At 34.5% G+C, this 21,239-nt stretch overlaps 1 protein-coding gene across 3 annotated transcripts in view; it reads left to right on the top strand.

Annotated features, from left to right (window-relative positions):
* The window catches only part of LOC135206686 (GAS2-like protein pickled eggs), a 28,534-nt gene extending 7,525 nt beyond the window's left edge, over positions 1 to 21,009 (top strand). Inside the window, exons 3-7 of one of the 3 annotated variants that reach the window (XM_064238087.1) lie at positions 1,794 to 1,881; positions 3,967 to 4,020; positions 10,530 to 10,700; positions 11,297 to 11,484; positions 17,302 to 21,009. In XM_064238087.1, the coding sequence (XP_064094157.1) occupies positions 1,794 to 1,881; positions 3,967 to 4,020; positions 10,530 to 10,700; positions 11,297 to 11,484; positions 17,302 to 18,323 (1,523 nt within the window). In that variant the 3' untranslated portion in view covers positions 18,324 to 21,009. Of the gene's footprint in view, positions 1 to 1,793; positions 1,882 to 3,966; positions 4,021 to 4,938; positions 7,112 to 10,529; positions 10,701 to 11,296; positions 11,485 to 17,301 lie in introns of those variants that run through there. The other 2 variants (XM_064238088.1, XR_010312815.1) reach the window with 2 other exon arrangements.
* The last annotated feature ends 230 nt before the right edge of the window (positions 21,010 to 21,239 follow it).

The following is a 21,239-nucleotide window of genomic DNA, read 5'->3' as shown; positions in this document are numbered from 1 at the left end:
TATGATTATTATTACTTGGGATTTTCTGGGATAGTTTATTTAATGTTGATTGTTATTATATTACAATGACACACTGCAGATGATAGCATGGACTACCGTAAGCCTAGAGTTGCAGAAGTGTCATCATATCAAGAACACAATATAAAGATGTTGGTCGAATTTTTATCATAATTATCATTATTAATGGTCTTAGTAAAGTTGGTAATAATTACTTTTCCTTTAACAGCATTTGAATTTTTAAGGCCTCCTTGTATGTGAGTGATTTTGTGTATTTATGGTGAAAATTAGTTGATGATCGTAATTTAAATGTTCATGGAAGACGAAGTAGTTCCCGCAGACACGAAAAACAAAGTTTCTTCCTTATCTTATGAAATGCATCTTTTCATGAAATCGAGAGATGAGGCAGTCTACTCCTTGACTCCAGCGTGATGTCAGTAATTACACTATCCAGTAGCTGCTACCATTAAACGGACATCCCCTGACTTGCAATTACGTCTGTCATTATATTTAATGACTTGGGCGGAAATAAATGAAGGTCGAATTTACACTTCCACTTGTTTTATTGTTCGGGATGTTCTCCGCGCGTCGATCCAGTTTTAATTCCATGCTGCTTGATTTCTGGATTCTTGGTTTTGTGTGGAGGTCATCTGACGATGTCTTAACTGATCATTTATATAGATTGTCGCTGTCAGTAGTCGTGGTATATTTAACAAGGCATGATCCGACCTCCAGCTTGCTCGTGGTGCGTGCCCAAAATCTACGGTCAAATATAGTGTTGTTTCACCAACCAAAATTAAAATGAATGCGCTATATTTTATTAGAAATAATTGTTCTGTACTGTTCAACAGGCACATTATTTATTTTCCACATTTTCATTCTAATAAATAAATAAATCATAAATATCCTATCCTCAAATTCCTGTTTCTCTAACTCAACGTGAAACACTTTTTTTCAGAACTCTTTAGGCTCTCCTTAAACCCCCCCCCCCGACAACAAAATAGTTTGTAGCTGATGAAAATATTGCTTATTGATTTGTTGATTGCTAATGAAAATGAAACATCTAAGAAGTTTTGATTTTATTTAAGATTAAAGATAGCCATAACCGTGCTTCTGGCAACATTATAGGATAGGACATCACCAGGCCATAGTTTAAGTTTCATGGGCTGCAGCTCATACAGCAGTATACCGAGACCACTGGCAGATAGATATTTTTTGGTGACCTTGTGTATACGCTACAGCGGCTGTGAAAGTTCGTTTGTCTGTTTATTTTTGGTGTTGACATAATTTTCAAGTTATTTTACGTCAGAGGTGGAGATTAAAAGTGGTAGTCGAGAAATATTTCCTCGCGGATTAGTGTCCAAAGCCTTTTAGTCTGACAGGCTTCAAAGACCGGAACTTACTTAGTTGTTAAGCAGCAGATCAAGAAAGTTAGCGAAAGGGAAATGGAACTTTCATGGTTGGTTTCTCTTACTAAAGGAAATTATTCTTTGTTGTTGATCTTTTTCTCTTGCAGTCTGTGATTTGGAATTATTTATTCTTTTATAAATATTGTCATCATTAAACAAAAAAAGAATGTCCCAGTAAATGTTCATAAGATAAGATGAATGTTTTTCCTTTTTTCAATATTTTGTAACATGTTACAGTCTCCTGTTACATATGCTATCAGTGTTAATTGCTTTCATTTATAGCTCTGGAAGATACTCTGATGGGTAACATTTATTTTATAAATTAACTAGTTTAAGTTCATCCATAAGGTTGAAGCAAATAAGAAAAAACTATTTTTTTTTTTTCAGGGCACAGAGTAGCCTTGGCCTCCCGTGTCGGCTTCAAAACCTCCAACTCTGGTCAGGAAAGACAACTCATGAATGTGACATATGACAGGTACGTAGTGTCATGGAAAAATAGCTTCCGATTTCGTCTGCTTTTTAGGTGATTCTTGGACGGGTAAAATTAGTCTGAGAACTATATCATTATGCATCTTTTCCAGGTGGTGTGTTTTAGTTTGTCCTTATCTGAAATTGTGTAACACTACTTCTAAGACTGGGTGAAGTGTCACTGACATGATGTTTCATGGCAGGTTTTCTGTGTGATCGAGGCTCTGTGATGTCCAGTATTTTGTGGAAAAACAGTTATTGAGTTTTGGTATTTTGTACGAGTTGGATTACGTTCCCGGAAAGTAGTTAGAGAGCAAGGAGAATCATTATTGAGAATCATTATTATGATTTCCACATCCTTTGCATGTGGTCGCGATTTGATAACCCAATTCTCTCTCTAGTTTGGTTCGTAGTCTGTATCATATTATGACAGGTCTTCGCTTACTTCTTGACTTTATACATCATCTGATTCAATTTAGAATGGAACAAAACTTTTACAAATTTACGATCTGTGACGAACACTGTGAAATGCACACAGCGTCTAATCTTCGTTATTACCTGTCATGTTTTTCTCCACAGGAAAGAGAGTTATATCAGTCATATCCAGGAATGACAAAACTGGATTCGGTTTTATTTTCCATATTGCTTCAAAGTATTTCTTAGGGTGCTTCCACACTGTGTTAAAACCGTCATAAACATCACGGCTACTTATCGCTCATATACGTCAAACAAGACTGAAACTTAAGTTAAAAAAAATGGCAAGTGAAGAACGTGTCTTTGGTAACGCTGGATAATTGGATGAAGTATCGCTCAGACCTACCAAGAAGAAGTTGACTTGTATCCAACCTGTTTGGGAAGAGTGTGAGATAAGTTGCGGGACGTGTTTACAACTTGTTTCACTGTAGCACGGACGCGCCTCTGGTGTTGTGGCGTGTCGCCGACGTTTAGTTGTGTGTGTAACATTGAGTTGCTAAAATAAATATTGTGAGTTTTGACAAATTAAATATCACTTAAATTCTGACTTGGGCTGCCCATTTGGACATTGGCTTTTACTGCTGCTGCATTGTACTTCAAATAGTTAGAAATGGATCTCGAAAGGTAAAATATTAACATAAAAGAAATACTAAAAATTTAAAAAACAAACATTGTAAATAACATACACTAATCTTGTTGAAGGCATCGCTTTTGTTGCTCAGTGCAGGAGTTATTATTCTTATTTTTTTAGTATTTTTAAAATGCTTGTGCAAAGCAGTTTAAGTTATCATCTGTAGTCGGAAATCGGTAAGAAATACAGTAAGCTGCTTTCTGTAATGCAGTTGATGAATGTTGCTATTCACATGCATTGGTTTGCGCTCTTCTTGAAAGCAATATAATCTTGGAGAATTTTTCTTGTGTTGCTTCTGCCACCTAAAAGTTTGGTTAATTATATACCATATAGGCTCACACATGGCATAGTTCATTGTTATGCCTTATTTTTCAATTACAAGAGCAGGACGAGTAGACATGGCTCATTGAGGATTAATTCTGTTGACTTAATTCATAAACTACTTTACTATTTTTTTCCATGAGAATCTACGCATTACGCCTGCTCTGTTAACTGAAGATGTATTTCGTCTGTGAGAGTGCTCTTCGACATTGCAACCCTTGTTTACAAAAAGTTGAAAAAAAAGTCAGCATTTTACAGTTTGGGCAGAGAAGCTCTGAGCAGTTTTTACCCTTCCATCTGCCATTTATCACTTTACTATCCTTTCCCTGTCATGTAGAAACCACACCCTTTGTTTGCAGTTCCTACCAATAGGTAGTTTTGTGGAAATAATATTTCAGAACCCGAAGCCTCTCGGGGAATTTCCATTATCATTATTATGTCATAAATCGAATAATTTCGTCATAGATTTTGATGAAAAATGTATATTCTTCCTTCGCAACATCTTACACCATGTAAAGGTTAGGTAAAGCATTGCTTACAATGACTGTAGTTCTCAAAAGCTGCCATTGTAAAAAGTTTAACACTGTAGAATCTAGTAACATCTCGTAATGTACACAAAATAGAAAATTGCCACCAGCATCATTGTTGCAACTTTTACCATTTCAGTCTTTCGAAAATTAGGAGAGACTCGAGAAAAAGCTTGCTATCATCTGTGCTTATGTGAGTAAAGGAAATGTGCTTGCCTCAAGCACTTGAAATGTCAAGGTTATGCTTATGGTGCACTTTTCCTCGTGGTATTTTCAGATTGCAAGGCTTTGCATGCTTATTTTGCTGTAATTCTCCGTTAAACGCCTCCCCTCCCTTGGTTTACCTAAAATTCCACCTAAAAATGTAGATTAAGATGTGTTTGCTAGTCATACATGTATGCCATAGCTCAGCAGCTTCTGAAGGAATCATGTTTTATGTAAAATTGTCATAACAAGTGATAACAAGGTGTTTATGTCTCTATGTGTACATGACAAAAGTATTTTGTTAGTGGTTTGTGTGTTTATAGTCTGACACTTAAAGAGGGTGATACATCCCCATGTAAAATCCACGCTTTCCACATGAAGTTGACAGTTGGAAAAGTTTGATTTACCCTCTTCCTTTCTGGACAGCCCACAACTGCTGTCAGGTAGTAGTTATGGATTTTAAAGATGTTCTCGTGTTTGGTTAGTGTCATTAAATTACTTCCTGCTTTGAACACTTGTGGAGTTTTGTTGTCTCTGGGAAGTTTGTAACATTTGATTCCAAGTAATCACACAAAATTTCCATTTAATATATTTGATATAGGCAAGAGTATTCATAAATAAATTCTGTACCATAGGAATTACTTTCAAGAACATATTAACCCAGTAACTGATGACTAAATACTGTATGTCTGTTGTAGTTGGAAAATTGGATTAATTATATTTATTTTTCAGACAAGAAATTTAATTTCACAATATCATAGTAAAGCTAGAAATCTACTTTAATATTAGTTTCAAGTATTTTAAGTAAATTACTTTACCATCCATTTGTGTAATTTCACACTATTTGGCTTTCCTGGTTCCTAGGCTGTGTTGTATGCTGTATTTATGTTCTTATTCTATTTAATAGCAAAAAATCAGCCAATGGTCACACACTGTCTATACAGACAACAACAGTTCGACTGACACAACAAGAAGCTCTGAGAGAAGGACGGCGCATGATAGAAGAAGGTTTAAAATCTAGGAAAGAGTCTCTTGATTCCAGTAATTTGACAAAGATGCCTTTAAAGACAGAATTCACTATAGAAGTTAAGCCCTTAAGTGAGAAAAGATCTTCTTTAATTGGTGCAAGCGATAAATTTTTATCACATTCAGAAGTTGAAAAGCAAGTTCTTACTTCTCTAGCCAAAATAGAATCTGAAGCTTTAGCTGTAAACAGTGATAATACCCTAACAATGAAGCACAGGCGGAAGTCGAGCTCTACTCGGGATCTAGTGAAAACTGTGCCTCAGAAAAGCAGTGTAAAATCAGCTATGTTGAGTGAAGATATAAAATTAGATTTTCATGAAGTTATGTGCCCCATACAAAAGAGTCCTAAAAAGCTAATCAAGGCCAAGTCATCTTTAACATTGTCTTCAAGTGTGGCAAGTAGTCCAGTGGATAAAACTTCATCAAAGAAAGATGCAGTATCCTCTGAGTCATCTTCATTGTCTAAGGGCAGAACTGAATCATCTAAGCAGGTTGCATTATCTAAACAGAAATATACTGAACAACCTCAACATCCTAAAACTTCCTCTAGTTCTGCATTGAAATATGACCTAGACAGACATTTGAAATCATCTGATTTGTCATCTATACAGGGTACCTCAGCTGCGTGTAAGTTAGGAAAACCCAAAATTTCTGTACATGTACATCAAGCTTCTCCCTCTACTGCTGGTGTTCTGAATCACAAATTAAAAACTAAAACAGTTCTGCACTCTCAAATTCAGAAATCGGATAAAAGTGTCCCTGCTAAGGTTTCACAGAAAACCAAAAGTGAAATGTCATTATATGTTTCACTCAGTAAGGAACATGATCAAGGAAACAAAATTATTTCACCAGAATCCAAAAGATTAGCACAGTTGAGTTCTCCTAAGAAGGTGTCGCTTAATGCTGCGAATAAACAAGAATCCTCGCAAGGAAAGACGTCACAGTTTGGCTCCAATTTCAAAAGGAAACCTTTAAGCAACACAGAAGAAGGCTGTCAGCCTTACCAGTCACGTAAGGATGAGCTATCTTTACATCAGAATGACAAACCTAGTAGTAGATCTAAAATTCCTGTTTCTACGAACGCTGTTTCTCCCATCAAACAACCAAGTAATCATGATAATAGAGCTCACCATAGAGGAAAAGATTTACTGGAAAAGCATTCATCTCCTGAAAAATCATATCAAAACCTGAGTTCAAAGCACATGAGCAAAATAAAAAATGAAACCAACAGAACAAAGCTTGATAATTGCTTTTGTGAGGAAGGTCAACTGAACAATATTATAAGCAGTAAACGTGACTTGGATAGCAGAGCTGGAGGATCAAGGAGATATGTTGATTAATGTTATAAGAATGTTAAGGAGCAAAATAGAGATATGCCATTGCTGATCTCTATTAAGCATATTTAAGTGATCTCAAAATACTTAGAAATGATGCACAATATGCTTCTCTTTCTGTAGTTGTTTTACTGGGTAATTTAAGATTGTAATTCTTCAACAACATTACATTCCCATGTTATATAATAGTATAATTATGCAGTGAAAATATTAATAGTGTTAAAGTGAATTTTACAATTAGAAAAATTTGAATACTTACGTCGACATAGGAAAATGGCAACAAATAGTGTTTTCAAGTGAATTCTAAAACTACGAAATAATTTCAAATGTGATAATTAATTAGAAAATATTAAAATGCAGAAATACATGGCATGTGAATTTTTTCAAACACTCATTTGGAGATTTCAGTGTCTCTGGTTCCTATTCTCATAAATACAAGTACGTACTACATTAATATTGCTGACATTTTATGAGTATTTCTCAGAAAATAGCAGAAAAGGCAGAGGTTCCTTTCCAGTGTGAAAGTGAGATGCAGTTAAGTTATATTTAATTAAATTCCAATACACTTTTTGGTGAGGGGAAGTTAAGGAGAAAGCCAGCTGATGGAAATTTGTGGAATCCAAGGGCCACTTGCTCTCTGTAGGTACACATTGAATGAACTTATTACTTGGTACCCAGTGGCCAGTCATCACATCTACTGGAAGTCGCCTATCAGTAAAGGTTAGAATAGCCATGGTTGCTGCTCTGGCAAGGTTAGCACTGGATGCTCTATCCCTTCTCATAAGCAATCATTAAATTGTGGCATAAAATGTGGTTGCACAGTGATTTGTAATGCATTTTGGCTGATTAATAGCATTTTGTTCCTGTGATTATGATGATGCTTTACGATCTGGTAAGTGTAATCAAGAAACATCTTGCTTATCTATGTATATTGTGGCAATACTGCAATGTTGTTATAGCATTTGCCTTTGTTCTTTCATGGTCCTTGATTTGCTGCTTATCTGATTGTATAACTGATGATCTCTCTGATAATTATCTTTATTTTGACCAGGTCTTGTTATGTTGTATACATTGGCTTTGAGGTAATTGCAGTAAAAACAAAACAAAAAAATGCATATGCATTTTGCTTTGAGATCGATTTTTAGAAATGGTTAAGCTTAGCCTTAAGTTTCTTTAATACAGACAAGGTGGCTGGAACATTGTAAGTGACAGAGTAAATTAGAAATTGGTTGGTTTGATTATGAATTTACAGGCTTTAATGGCAAACTTGAAGGGCACTTTCAGAAAAAAATAGTGCAAGTTCTGATTGCAACAGTAGGTGCTTTATAAAATATAGGCAATTTAAAATAAAATATTTTTAAGTGAGCTTTTGAATGTTTGCAGAATATTTTGTAGAACTTTGTTTACTTTCTGTTAGAAAATGCTCCGTAGATTTATAACACTCTACTGTTTGTACAGTAGTATTTTGATTTTTTACCACTTGCCCATCTTTTAACTATCACATTTAGCAATTTAGTCACATTCAAAACCATAGAATTGCAGGGAAGGAAAATCTTCATTCAGTTGAAAATTAGGTGTCTAAACTACAGTAATTTGGTATATCCAGTTTAATATACATGGTTGAAGTATATGATATGTACCAGTCATCTCGCAACCAAAGCCATTAGTAATCACATTGTCATTTAATTTTTTCTACTTGTATGCCTGATAGAATGAAAGTGCTGTACTGTACATTACACCAGGCCTCTTGAGTACATAGTATGTCTATATTTTGATGTAATTTTTTTTTTTTCAAATGTTGGTTGTGGTTCTTCCTTGCTTTAATCTTAATTGCTGACTTGTTTTTTTTTTATTTTATCTGTATGATTTCTTTTTCACTTTAATATTTCTTGGATAAAAGCAATATGGTAGGTGCAGCAGAATTAAAATTTATTCTGTAACCAATCCGTATTTTCACATCTTGTTTTATGTGTGTTGGTTTTTACCAAAGAGAAAAAGTTAGGAAAGAAGTTAGGAGAACTGAAAATTACATTCAGTTGAGAGTTATTAATATTACAATTGGTAGAGTTTTCTATGGACAGAATTAGTAAATTAGACATAGGTACGTCAAGTAAATTGAGCTGATAATGTTTGTCAATACGTACCATTGTTAATTTTCCCTATAAGTAAGCCTAGGAGAGCATTATTACAATTTTACTTGGGTGGCTTTTTATAATTTTTTAGATGTGGAGGGTGGTATGGCCTTGGTATTTCTTTTTATATAAGCACTTTCTTTACTCTTAGTGTACTACAGACATTCATAATTAATGGTTTCTAGATAACATTTACCCATAAGTTTTGCAAAATGTTATGCCAGATTCAAAGTAGTAGAACAAAATTTTGCTTACCTGTACAGTACTTTAATAAACAACTGTTGAAGTGATATACAGTTGTTGAAGAGATGTACAGCTGGTTGCATGGTACAATTTGGAAAAGGGCAACTCTGTGATTGAATATGTTGGATGACCTTCAAGGGAATGAATGTCCTATAAAATGAAAGTAGTTCTTTGCTTAGTATCATGTGAGCAGAGATATCTTTTATTTTATGACCATAAGTTCCCTCTTACAGATTCATTATTGTGGGAAGAATTGTCTCATGATGCAAAGTACTGAAAGTGGCAGCTTATATTTAAGAAAATGTTAGCTTTTTTAAATGACATCATGAGACGTACAAGTGTAGTGATAGAATAACTAAAAACTGTTAGAGATATTTTGCATTTCATGAGCTGAGAATGTAAACAGTTTATCTGTATACTGTCCTCCTCGTATTTTAATTTGTAGCTTTGAATAATTCTTCTAAACATTTCATTTCTTAAAATGTATTTTGTTTTGCAACCTTTTATGACAGGATTTATAAACCTATCACTAAGTTTGGTTTCTCTAGCTGTTAAACTACAATAAGTTAAGCCCTGCAGTGTTTCATTATAACAGGATTATAAAACTACAGAATGCAAATACACAGTTTATTGTTTAAAATGCAAGGAGTCTATTCCAAATTCCCAATTATCTAGTAGGAATGGCTAACCCTGCAAATGGAATTTAGAATGCTTATTTTACTTGTGCTTCTAATGAAACAAGCTTCTGCTTTGTATGTTCAGTGTGGGAATACTATTGTAATCTTCCCATTATCCAGACCAATCCTAGTTAACTGGCTGCTTTTGGTTATCATGTTAAGTCTTGGACTGTTTTACTTTCATCATGCATTAGTTCATATTATATTACTGTTGCAATATAGACACATTAGTACCATATACAAGAACAATATAGGCAGTTATACTTAAATTTAGTCATAATATTTTTTTTATGCTTAAATAGGATGCTTGCATTATTACTGTATTACATAGGTGGGTGTGCTGTGTACCCATTTTTCCTTGATACTGATTGTTTATCGGATAAATTTCTAAGTATTTTTCCGGTAATTCATTTTCATTGTTTTTGACACTTTATTTTTGTAATGTCCTTTATATTGTATGGTGGCTTTTCATGTATGCTGTTAGAAATGCTGGATGGAATATAAGTTTTGGGAATGCATTTGACAATACTGGAGTACAATACGTATAGTCTTTGCTGTCAAGCATTGTAGACAAATTGTTTGTTGGAAACTACAGCATTTGATGTTTTCTGGGCAACGTGGTGAATATTGTGGTAACGTTTACTGTATACGTATGTGTATTTGTACAACATTAAAAGTCAGGTACTGTTTATTGCATTGCACAACTGTTATACACAAAATTGAAGATAATCATATGCTGTGTATTAAGGAATTAAGGGTTTTATGATTCTGAATAGGAAAGTGTGATTCTCACAATTTGATTTACCTTGAAATGACTAAAAGAAATATTTTTGCACTGGAAGTTAACTGAATCCTTCAAACTTTATTTCACAGAGAATGATTTGTATGCTTTAGATTCTTTTATTAATAGTACAATGATACCATTATTTTTTATACTGACAGTGCTGTGAAGTAAATGTAATACAAAATCCATTGTGTGTGCCATACAAGAATTATAGTTGTCTGGACTGGAGTTACTTAGAAAGTATTTAGAAAGGAAAATCATTTACACTGTAGGATGGACATTGACAAATATAAATGTTTCAGGTGCGATGAAGGTTTTGTGCCCTCTTCCCCGTCCCCTCGTCGGAGATCCAGTGCCAGTGGCCGTGGAGTGCGGCGAGATTCTCTTGAGGGCAGAGGGTCATCGCTGCGACAGAGATCACAATCACCAGCTGCAAGAGACTCTTCTGGCTTCTCACGTGCAGGATCAGGCAGGTCAGTGCTTAACCTCTAAGTAAATCATTTTACATGTACAGTAATGTACATACTGCACAGTTTACTGTCATTCATCATTTTAACTAAGAGTATTATGAGTTCATTTATCCTGTAGAATTTCCCAGTAGAATCAGTTTTGTACACTTTCTGAAAATTTAGTTTGTGTGAAGGTACGTACTACTGTATTTTGTGCATTGTTCTATATTTTATACTTCAAAAGCTAATATATGTTCAATTATATATTTTTCAAGCACTCAAATAAAATTAGTTTTTTTGTCATATGACAGTGTTTTCTGGTACTATCTGAAATTGCTTTACGTAATCCTAAATGTGCTTTATGTACTGTAATTAAAATGGCCCTCCTTACTTGTAGTTGTTACTTTACCATGTTGTTATTTTTGCTGGTATAATAGTATACATATTACCCTAAAGTTTATACGAAAAATGTTACCAGTGCAGTAGGTTTGGTCTACGTTTTTGCTGGACAAAAAATTTCATTTTTGGAAACTGTTAAAACAGCATGATTGTTCATATTTTTTACACTTTCAAATGCAGTACAGATATTAGTTAAATATTTCTAAATTTCTAAATTATAGGTTTGTTAATGGTAAATGGGGCCCATCAAGTCTCAAGGATGAGCAGACAGCTTGGCGTGATGATTCTTCTGAAGTTAGTGATGAAGGATATAAGAGTCAGGGCAACACTGCTCCTCGAACACTGCCCAGGACAAGGAAGCCTACCTTAGCAAAGAATGGTCTAGATGTTGACACAACAGATGTTTTAGGTTAGTAAATGAAATTATCCATTTCACTTATTTCAACCAGGAAATAAGGATACATATTATAAAATAGTTTTGTGTAATGATGTAGTCAGTTCTGTTGTTTTGTGAATTTAGCCTTCCAAATTACTGCATTGCAGTAGTCAAATTTGATGAAGTAAGTTTCAGAATGGTAACATTCTTCATTATTTGCTCATTAAGGTTATAGTTGAAATTTTGGATGCTAATAGGGTTAGAAAACCATTTTGTCAAAGAAGGCAATATTCAAAGGAAGTAATTTACTCATGAAGTTCCTGAATGAAAATAAATACCCACAACCATAATTCGTACTCTGTTGAAAAATACAGATCTTAGATTGACAAAAGAACAGACCAGTCTTTGGACACAAGACTTATATTCCAGAATGCAGCCTGCAGACCCATAATAATCATCAAGTTTCCCTCAACATATTGTGAAGGATGAAAAAAGTCTAGAGCATCTTTCTTTGCTTACTTACATTCAATTCCACTGGAGTTGCTAGTACTCTGGTAACGTGCAGCTGAATGTACAGATTTCTTTCCTCCTGGTCTCTGTTGTTCACGTCATCACATTTTATTTGTAGTCACACTGATTATGCCTCCCTAGTTTTATCTCACCACATCATCTAATCAAGTCTATGATTGCAAATCAGATCTACCCATGTGCAATGACCAGATCCATTCTGCATAGTACTTACTGGTTTTCCTAGTCCTGTACTGTCTGGTTGCCTACAACCTGTCCTATGCCTATTGGTCCATCCTAGTTGAGTTAAAAAAAAAAGTGTATTCTGAAGTACTACATACTTAATGAGAATGGATAATCAACCTGGGAGACCCACTACATTTTTATGAGACCCATTGTTGAGTTGCTGATATAAGCATACACTGCTGTTAGTTGTGTGGCTTTCTTTTTTCTGTGGTTTTCAGGCTGTATGAAATTTCAAACTTTAGCTGGATGAATATGTTATGGAGTTCTTAGTAAATGAGTCTATATAGCAGTTGTTATCAGAGGCTATTTCCTTTCGGTATTGGACTGTGAGCTGGTTTTCACTTCCAAAGAGTTGGCTTTTTAAACAACCTTCACTGACAATGTTTCCTTGCTCTAAGTTGGTTAACACAACCAGCTTACACATGCATTCTTATAAAATCTGTGTTTAATTTCATTGCCTTAGGTACTTAACCTCTTTTGGAGTATGTACATATTATGACTTGTTTATCAAATTCATCTATTATCAAAATAATTAATACAATTCAAACATTATAGTGTAATGAATCCTATTACGTATTGGTACAGTTAAACCTCGGTTTTCATATGCCTCTCTTTTCATACGTTTTGGTTTTCGTAGACTTTTTTCTATGAAATTTTGTCTCGATTATCGTACATTTCCTTGGTTTTCGTATACTCAGAAACGCTCCATCTGGGGCCCAGCGTGTGACCAGGCCCCACATCAAGCGCCCAAACAAAGCATCCCATCTTTCATGACCTATTGTGCTTTTGTGTTTATTGTTTTGTGGTTTTTTATTAGAGTGCAACTCCTAAATAAGCCATCATGGGGCTAAAGAAAGTTCCAAGTGCTAGCCCTTGTGTAAAAAAGACGAGAAACACTATAGAAATTAAGAAAGAACTCGTAGCAAAGTGTTAGAGGAAGTTGCATGCCGATCTCAGTGAGAAACTGCCTACAACAAGTACTGCTGTTAGTGAATTTAAGGCCAGTAGAGACTGATTTGAAAAATTCAGAAAACAAATGGGCATACATATTGTGCTTACTTCAAGGATTAAGGACACGTGTGCAAAGTGGAATAATGTAAGAAATTTTGTGGAGAATTATCATCCCAACAAAGAAGTTGTAATCCATGTCTCCAACATGTTTAATAACAATGCCATGTTTAATTTTAGGCAAATTTTAAAGAAACGCCAAAAACAAATGTCTCTGGACTGTTTTGTTGTGCGACAGGGGTCCAGTAACTCTCAAGCTGGTCCTAGTGGCAGTAAAAACGAAGAGGGGAAGTAACCTCAGGTAGTGCCAGTAAAAAACGAAGAGAAGTAACCTCAGATAGGTTCTTGATACCTAAAGTCTTTCTGGAGGGAGATTCCCCTTCTAAACAATAATTCTCCTCCTCTCTCTCTGTCTTCCATACGCTAACAGGTGTTGTCCATAAAGGTAAGAGTGATGTTAAATGTTCATTTATTCATTTCATTAGTCATTTTTATTTATTTCTCATTGTTTTCTGTATGTAAAACTATGTTTATTCCCTATAAAAATGTATTTAAAAAAATATTTTTGGGGGTCTGGAACACATTAAATTTTACCAGGTGTTTCAAAATTAGAGCCTCCACCCCCCCCCCCCCCCCCCCCCTCCTCCACAGAACAGATGGAAAGTTATGAAGTTTTCTGCTATAGCCTATCTCCAAGTACATTATCTTAAGTTTCTATTAGGCTATTTTTCATTTTACATTTCTTGTATTTTCATACCGAGTGCCGGAGTTAGATACAGCCATGGTTAACAACTCTGAAGGAATCAGATGGATTGACCGAATCCGGGCTATAACTTTCAGAGAGGCCAGGGATGCTGGCGCATCCTTCATTTCATGTTAATGGATAGCTAAATACATTAAAAGAGATGAATCTTTTGTTAAAAGAAACTGGAACAAAAATCCATATGACTGTCATTGCGAAAAGAGAGAAACTTGGAAGGCCTGAAGTCCTTTCTCAGGAATCAAAAGACGTCATAGCTGAGGCAGTGGGTAGGCCAAGAAAGTCTTTACGTAAATTGGCACTTGAACTTGAAACAAAAAGGGGAAAGAAGAGAAGTTATGGTGCTGTATATCATGAGTTGAAAAATTCTGGTATCATGCCATTTCATGTTATCAGCAAGCCCAACATCACTCAGCAACAGAGAGAAGACCGTGCAAGGTTTCTTAAAGATTGGGATGAAGCTGACTTTCTCCATGTTGCCGCATCAGATGAATTCTTCATTTACACAGTCAGGAAGCCAAATCATAAAAATTATATCATTTGGGCTGCAAAGTTGGATGATATCAGCGGTGAAGTGTGCTATCACCAAGTTGTGAAATTTCGTGAATGTTTGGGAATTTTTTTTCTGTTTCACAGCCAAACGGTTAGTGTGGATCGTCAAAGAAAAAGGACAGTCATGGAATGGCAAATACTTCAGAGAAACTGTGCTTACTGGTGGAGTATTTCCTTTCCTCAAAGATCCTGAAAATGTGTTATCTGTTGAAGAAGTCACATTTTTGCATGATAAGGCACCATGTTTCAAGGCTCTTCAGACACAGAAGCTGCTTCGAAACAGTGGTATCGATTTCTTCTTGTCAAGTAAATTTCCAGGTAGCTCCCCTGACCATAATGTGTGTGAAAACATTGGTAGTATCTTAAAGGATCGTGTTGAAGCGCGCACAGTGAACTATGATGGTATAACAAGCCTCGACGACCTGTGAAGAGAGGTGACCGAAGTGCTCAGGGAAATGTAGTTCTAGTCTCAGCTTTTTTGCGATTTTGCTGAAATCATACCTGTGAAGAGAGGTGACCGAAGTGCTCAGGGAAATGTAGTTCTAGTCTCGGCTTTTTTGCGATTTTGCTGAAATCATACCCCTCAGGAATGCAGGATGTGGTACAGGCAGATGGAGGCCACACAAAATATTAAATACTCAGAGAGAAACTTAAATAAATACCTGTTCTGAATTACTTTTGTTTTTTTCCATATCAATTTTAGTTTATGCTGTAGAGGAGGGGCGCTCTAATTTTGAAACACCCTGTATTTACATTATTCCTTATTGGAATTATTTTTATGATTTTCGTACGTTTCAGTTTTCGTAGGAGGTTCTGGAATGGATTATGTACGGAAACCGAGCTGCCACTGTATAATAATTTAGTTGTTAATGATTTATTGAATGTATTGCATATTTATCTTTGTTATTACATAAAAACATGGAAGTACAGAACTGACTACAAAAATAGGAACTGTGACATTGTAGCATATGGTAACTTCATTGTCAAAGTACTTGGGTATTTACAGTGGTTATTTAGTAGCCGTAGAAAGTTACTTGTTTTTTTATTAATTAGATAAAGCCGGTATCTTCATATTATGATTTAGAATGGTATAAAGACCTTCGTATTCTGTAAGTTTACTGCAAGTATAGTAGTATATTATTTTGACATACTTATTGTTTACTACAAATTTATTTTACAGAAGGCATGATGACATACTTATTGTTTATTATCAAGTTATTTTACAGAAAGCATGATGACATACTTATTGTTTATTACAAAGTTATTTTATAGATAGCTGATATTTTATCAGATTATTTAAATATTTGGAGATATTATTTTCTAGTTAAGGTTCATGGATTGGGTTCAACATTTCATTTTGTTATGGGTTGCAGTAGAATTGTGTCAGCACTATGATTAAGTTAAAAATGTTTTGAAAGATAGGACATTCAGTGTAAAGTAATAAACAAAGAGTAGTTTACTGGGAGTGTTTGACAACTAATACTGTTGTGTGTCCTATTTTTATCCAATCTGCATATCGTAACTCTACTGATGGATAGAAAGGAAACTTAACACCAGGTGTATGAAGTATGTATAAACATGGAGTCTATTGCATGGAAATGGAGACGCTTGGAATGGAGCCCTGGCCTCGCTTTTGAAATTTTAAGTGAATCAGAAAAAATAAGTCATGATTTGTAACTTTACAAAAATTTTCTCCACTTCATGTAATGCTAAATAATTATTAAGTACTGTACTTATAAAAACCCTGTAAATAACATTTCATTTTCCTGATTTAAAAAATTTTTTGAACCTTTTACTTCTAATTATTTCAATTAATACTACTTCATTGTTACAAAAGTACAATACGGATATTTATGGGGGTGTATCAGTCTTGCTTTGACAGTTAACTTCCCTATTCATAGCTGAAGAGAAATATAAAACCACTTTCAATCTAAGCAGTGATTTGATAGAACAGTCAGCTGGACATCATAAGTCTGGATATCCAGATACTCAGATGTATAACTGGTCATATAGATCCTTTTAACGATTCTTTCCCTCAGGGAAATTACATTGGCCCTTGTGTAGTTTTTCTGAGTTTTTTTTTTTTTTTTCTATTACACATTAAATATTTTCCATACAGAGCTGGGCAAGGAATAGTTGCTTCTAATTTCACTTTGAAGTATCAATAACTGAGCAGTGACTTCCAGCATATTCAATTACTGTAACACATCCAAAATATTGTCAGTTTTGCCAACAACAAAAATTAAATTAAATTTGCCTCTTGATAATTTAATAATTGGTAACATTTTTATTAAATTACAAACAGCGCTCATGAAATAGTTAAAACTTGCTAAGACACATTTCCTTAAATATATTTTCATATTGTGTTCCTAAGCATTATAGTACATACTTATGGTTACCTATTGAAATCATGTACATATAAAGTATCCATTTATAAATTATCAATTAAGAATACTAGTAAGGGCATTAATTAATTTCTCCTAAATTGTAATTGATGTTAGGACATAATTCTTGTTATATAACAAATTGCAATGGCTTACTTATTCAGTAGTATTGAGAACTTGTGTAGTATGTATTGTGTACGTAACAATGAAAGGGTAATTGTCTCTGGATTGATTGCTTTTATCATATACTGCAGCTTTCATCTGCCCCTGTGTATTTTTAAAATAATTGTCAATGTAGTACAGTATTTATCATGCTTTACTAAAGTCTTTCATTTTTTACAAGATACTTAGTATAGTTTTAACTTTAAATTTATCAACTATTCTCTTTTGCAGAACGCCCCGAGTCTTCCATGACGCAAATGTCATCTGAAGGATCTTCAATGTCTACAGAGGATTCTGTTAATACTCCCCCACGGTCACCAACCAACCCAACAACCACAACTCCATCATATCCTTTGACAGATGCCACCAACACTTGGTCTCCACCTTCACAAAAACAGAATACTAATATTAGTTCCAATACTACCCCTAAATCAAAAATTCCTTTCATAGATTCTCTCAAAAGCCCTTTCTTGGTCAACAAGAAATCAAAGAAAACTTCATTGCCAGAAGAAAAATCTCCCTCTAAACCTGCTTGGAACTCTGGTCCTGGAGTTCGTCGGAATAGTGAAGACAGAGGAAATCGAATTAGTCGTAGTCGAAGTGCTACTAGTGAAGGTGGCCTGATGATGTTGGGGAGAGATTCTGCTGCCAGGCAGTCACTCCGCCCTTCTTCCAGAAGACCATCTGGTTCTTTTGGTAGCATGCAAGCAAAGAATACTTGGAATGGTAGAGCATCACGTGAAAGACCAAGCCTTACTTCAGAGACTTATAAACCACCAACTACGCCTCGCACAGTACGCTCTGCTTCAGCTTCTCCAGCCACTACAAGGCGACATTTTGGCCATTCAGCCCCTGTTACTCCAGTAAATCGCTCTCCAAAACGATCAGCGCCAGGCTCAACTTTAACGTCCCCAACTAGTGGAGGTCCTTTGCTGCAACAGCTAGCTGATTTAGACCCTGATGAAAATACTTTGCTGTGCATCAAAGATATTTATGATAGCCTTAGAGCCAAAGTGTCTCAGAATTTAGCAGCAGAGGGTAAATCCTTACCACCAGAATTAGCACAGGAATACACAACTTCCTGGGTGAATGCCCATGTATCCAGTGATAGTCAGAGCTTAGATTCTAAACCAAACACCAGCTGTACTTCTGCAACTCCAAACAATTCTCTTAAAATTACACCAAGAAAGGATGGTGTTGGTTCCAGAATTCCAGCACCAACCTTCTTTATGGCCCGACAAACAGAAATATAGCAGTGAAAGAAGTGGAGTGAAGTGAAGGCTGTGGAACAATCTTAGCATTAAGCAGTTTACCTGTTTGATATAATATACGTATACAGTAATCTATCGTCTTGTATCCTGATATCACAACATGCAAGGCTCATTAAGTTCATTCAGAATAAAAAGCAAAACTTAGTGCATCTGATATATCCTTTACTGTTAGTATCATGCAGGCTGCTATTGCTACTTTGGTGTTTTCCAATGTGAATGGTCCGGAAGAATTTCCATACCCATCGTGCCTCAGTAACCACACTAACATGAATGGTGCTCCTTACCGAACATGTGATATGTGCAATTTATATTATTTTCCCATTTAATTGATAAATACATTCCGATAAGATTACCTGTTCTATCGGTTGTGTCATGTGAATACTAGTCGATTGTAGATTAGAAAATTTTAAATTGATCAAAAATATGTAAAGACTTAGGCTGTTAATTGAATTTGATATTACTATGGTACATAGCTTTACAAACTCATTTAATTCAGACATAGTATGTTCAAGATAAACCACAGGATGCTTAATTCTTTGTGTCGTCATATCGTCTCTATACAGCAGTCTTATTATGCCAGTTGCTTTTAAGGTCTGCAGTGGTTACTAAATATTATGCAGAAAATTTCTTAAAAGAATTTGAATACTTTTCAAGACTGTAAATTGCATTTTTTAAAAGTTAATCTCCTCCTCAAAGACTGTTGTTGCAAACAGCATTACCTCCTCAGAGACTGATCAAGTAAAAAGTGTTGACATTTCATATTTACCCCAAAAATGGTGTAGTTTTATAATGTTCTTCACAAGATAGTGGCTTTGGAAACTGAAGTTAGGTATAAAGGGCATTTGTTTTAACTACAGTATTTGCAGTTTGATAATAGTGCAATAAAGCAGTTTGAATTGGTCATCTTATTTTTCCATGCATGAATGAATCAGAAGAATTGTATTTTTATTACTAAACATGAGCTTAATGTATAAAGTTGTAAACATTTGGGTTTGCCTTTCTAGAGAAGTTACGTATGCATGTAGTCATATTTACAGAATGCTTAAATCTGCATGTGTGTGTGTTTTATATTCTGGATAGAAGGCAATCGTTATTGCACACTGTGCATCATTATACATACTGTACTATGCTTGTGTCAAGTTGACTAATTCTTACTGCAGAAAGGTATTTGAAATTAAGTGATGTGGTTACCTCTGAAATTAAAAGGTCTTAAGCTACTCAAAAACAATCATATTGATTATATGAAGTAACAAAAAGCATAAGAATAATTTCTGCTCTCTGCAGAATAAGGTGTCAAATTAATTTTTGGTGCTTATGAACTTAGTCAGAGGACTACAAAGGTAATATATTTCCCTTTAAGAGTGATTTTCAGACATTAAGAATAAAATCATTCAACTGAATCATCAGTGAAGTGAAATGTTTCTTTTTTTTTATTTATTCTACAGGTACATCTTATTTTGAGGTTATTTCATTGAATAATATTAAATATATTATCATGTATAACTCATTCTGAAGAATACCAACTCTGCAATTGTAGTCACTTTGTGCTAAAATGTTACATAACTTCTTACAAGTGTAGTGTAAAGAGAATTTTCCAACAAGTTTTATGTTACTAAGTTGTCATTCCAGTTCAGTTTTGTCAACAATACTGTAATGTAACTCTTACAAAGTGGGAGATAAAAGGCAAGTCATTATCAGGTGTATCATACATAATTTTCTGTAATTGCCTCTAATTTGAAGAAAATGAGAAGAATCTTGTTTTCTGAAGGTAAAAAAGTAGGTAAATTCACAAACTGCACAGCAATATAGTGACAGAAATGGTCTAGATATACTGTATGCAGACAAACTGTATACTTTATTTAAATCAGGTTTATTTATGGTTGTTAAATATAGTTTATAGGTTGAAATTTATTAATATTGTTACATATTTAAAAGTTGAGAGATAATTTAAGCACCAAATTCTATCAATCTGATTAGATTCTAAAGTTAATACACATAAATTAGAATTTAAAACATTACACTAAAGGAAATTAGAGGATGACACCAATTTAGGGCACATCCTTTACTTGCTTCAAAGATTTTGCTCAGACAAATCTTTCAAGAAATTAAATTTCTATGTGCTAAAACGATGTCTGTAGAAATTACACTACTTTGCACTGTTAATGCTTAAGCTTCAGGACAGTGGTAATGGCTAAGAGCCATCTAGAGGCAAAGATGCTTATGATATTTGCTCACCATACTGTTACTCGTTTAAAGCACAGAGCGCAATCTTGGCACAGTATTTAATGGGGAAGATATTTGATTTTTCTTATCCTTTCTGCATCAGTTTGCTGTTTTATAATTGTATTTTAGGATTTAAATAATTTACTAATCCACTTGATTTTTGTTTTCTATTTTATGTTTGGGGACCAAAGTGTTGACAAGGGACTATTATCATGCGTAAAGGTTATTTAATCTATTAAACTGTAAATAATGATACTGAAGTCTTGAACAGGGTACGTGTAAGACCTTTCAGATTATATGTAATCAAAATAACTTTTAATCTTGAGTAATGATATGCTACCCAACAGTGTATTCTTTTGAGTTGTTCATTTGAGGAAGCACTATGTAACACTGGTTGTTATTACCTGTATAGTGACTGTACATTTTTATTAAAAAATCAAAAGTATATTTGCATTTAAGCTTCCTATAACCTAAATACTAAAAAAATGGGACCAGGAAATGGAACATAACTCCAAGTCATAAATTTTGCCATACCATTCAGAACTTAATGTATAGATACCTCCTTTATGGTACATACAAGCTAGCTAAGTAATAATGTAAAAAGTTCCCAGGGGTTGAATTACCACATTCCTGAAATGGGATTCATAAAGCAAAAAACTACTTCGATTACTCCTC

The sequence above is a fragment of the Macrobrachium nipponense genome, chromosome 31 (genome assembly GCF_015104395.2).
Source record: "Macrobrachium nipponense isolate FS-2020 chromosome 31, ASM1510439v2, whole genome shotgun sequence".
Classification (NCBI taxonomy): domain Eukaryota; kingdom Metazoa; phylum Arthropoda; class Malacostraca; order Decapoda; family Palaemonidae; genus Macrobrachium; species Macrobrachium nipponense.
This window is presented reverse-complemented; position numbering and strand designations above follow the sequence as displayed.